This window comes from Histoplasma capsulatum, genomic scaffold (assembly GCF_000149585.1).
Source record: "Histoplasma capsulatum NAm1 scaffold_1 genomic scaffold, whole genome shotgun sequence".
Classification (NCBI taxonomy): domain Eukaryota; kingdom Fungi; phylum Ascomycota; class Eurotiomycetes; order Onygenales; family Ajellomycetaceae; genus Histoplasma; species Histoplasma mississippiense.
The window spans coordinates 4840299-4841713 of NW_001813982.1; the positions used below are offsets into that span (position 1 = coordinate 4840299).

Below are 1415 nucleotides of genomic sequence, written 5' to 3' on the forward strand. Positions count from 1 at the left end.
AAAAAAAAAAAAAAAAAAAGGCGCGCACTACCTGTTCCATTTGCTCCTTCATCGCTTCAATTTCAGCCCAGACATCTGAATCTGGGGCATCAGCAACGTTTTCCTGCCGCACCGCATCTGTAGCCATCTCTTCCACGCCACTCATTACAATAGTGTCCCCAAGTGACACCGCGTGTTGTTGCGCGGCGGGACCGGCGGTATTTCCATTCGCAATGTTTTTTGCTCTATGATCTGGACGTGGCTCAACCTCCTGTGCCCCAGGACGTAGTCTATCATTAACCTTATCTTGTTGGAACATTGCATTTTGTAATTCAACCGGAGCCGGGCCATAACCATCGTCCAGTACCCCAGCGTCCAAATCTTCAAAATCTTCATCTCCAAAACTCAATGGCGGGCGCAGGAGCCGTGAAGGGTCCTGCAAGACGGGCCCATGGCTGAGAGTGCGGCTGGCAGGCCGGGAGATAGCTCCGCGGGCCAGGGAAACAAAGCTTGGATTTCTGGCGTTTGGAGGGATATGGATACTGCTGTTTCTGGAATCAGGGCGTTGCGGCTGCGACGCCTGGTATGCATTCCTCTCGAGCTCTAAAAGGGTCCTAGGAGGCAATTCGTCAATTCCGTCGTCAGAGAAACTGTCATTGTCCTTATCGTTGTCCATTCCATCGGACAACGGCTTCTGCAGGGCGGATAGCCCGCAAGATGGTCCCCTGTTGGCTCCAAATAAAGACAGTACGGCGAGGATATCTCAATTCTGCCGTCCTATTGCTCCAGCACACATTGCATTATCCAATGCAGCTTGTTCGCAGGTATTTAAATGGCTCGTAGGGAAAATTGAGTGGAGGTAGGAAGACGTGCCAGATTGCCAGTAGCGTTTCTCCGCTCAAATTCTGGTGAGAGGTGGAGGATGTATTATCAATCGGCTATTACGCTCAATTGTCTTCTCGCCTGAGAGAGGGTATTGGCTGCAGGGTGAACGGGTTCTCAAGGCGGTTTGCCGTTGCGCGGGGAGTTGTTGATGGACCAGATGAGGCTGAGGAGCGGAGAACGGGCGAGTATTTATTTAAGTATTTATTATATCACTTAGTTAAATAAGTAACTTGAGAAAACACGAGGGCAGTAAACGGAAGAGAAAGAAATAAGAAATATATTCCAGCCTTAATTATTTACTTATGGGCCATCCAGCTCCAAATCGTCCTTTGGCTGGCTTCCTCAGCTCTTCCGTCATCCTCGGGGGAATTGTTGTTCCTACAACATTCTCTCTCACCAACTCCCAAAGTTTTTCCCTCCTCCACACCATCCTCTCCTTTTTTCCCCCTGTATCTCTTCTCCCTCCAGCTACGAACGGCTGTCTGGGATCTCTAGACGCCTGGTTCGACATCCCTAGGGCCTATCCATTCTATTCCGCCTCAATGATGGGC

At 50.0% G+C, this 1415-nt stretch overlaps 1 protein-coding gene across 1 annotated transcript; it reads right to left on the minus strand.

The window, feature by feature from the left end:
- Positions 1–48: 48 nt before the first annotated feature.
- Positions 49–655, minus strand: HCAG_01364 (predicted protein; the record flags this gene model as incomplete). Its single annotated transcript, XM_001544267.1, has 2 exons — positions 49–75; positions 113–655. The coding sequence occupies 2 exons, from the start codon at positions 653–655 to the stop codon at positions 49–51; spliced, it is 570 nt and encodes a 189-aa protein (XP_001544317.1).
- Positions 656–1415: the final 760 nt, after the last annotated feature.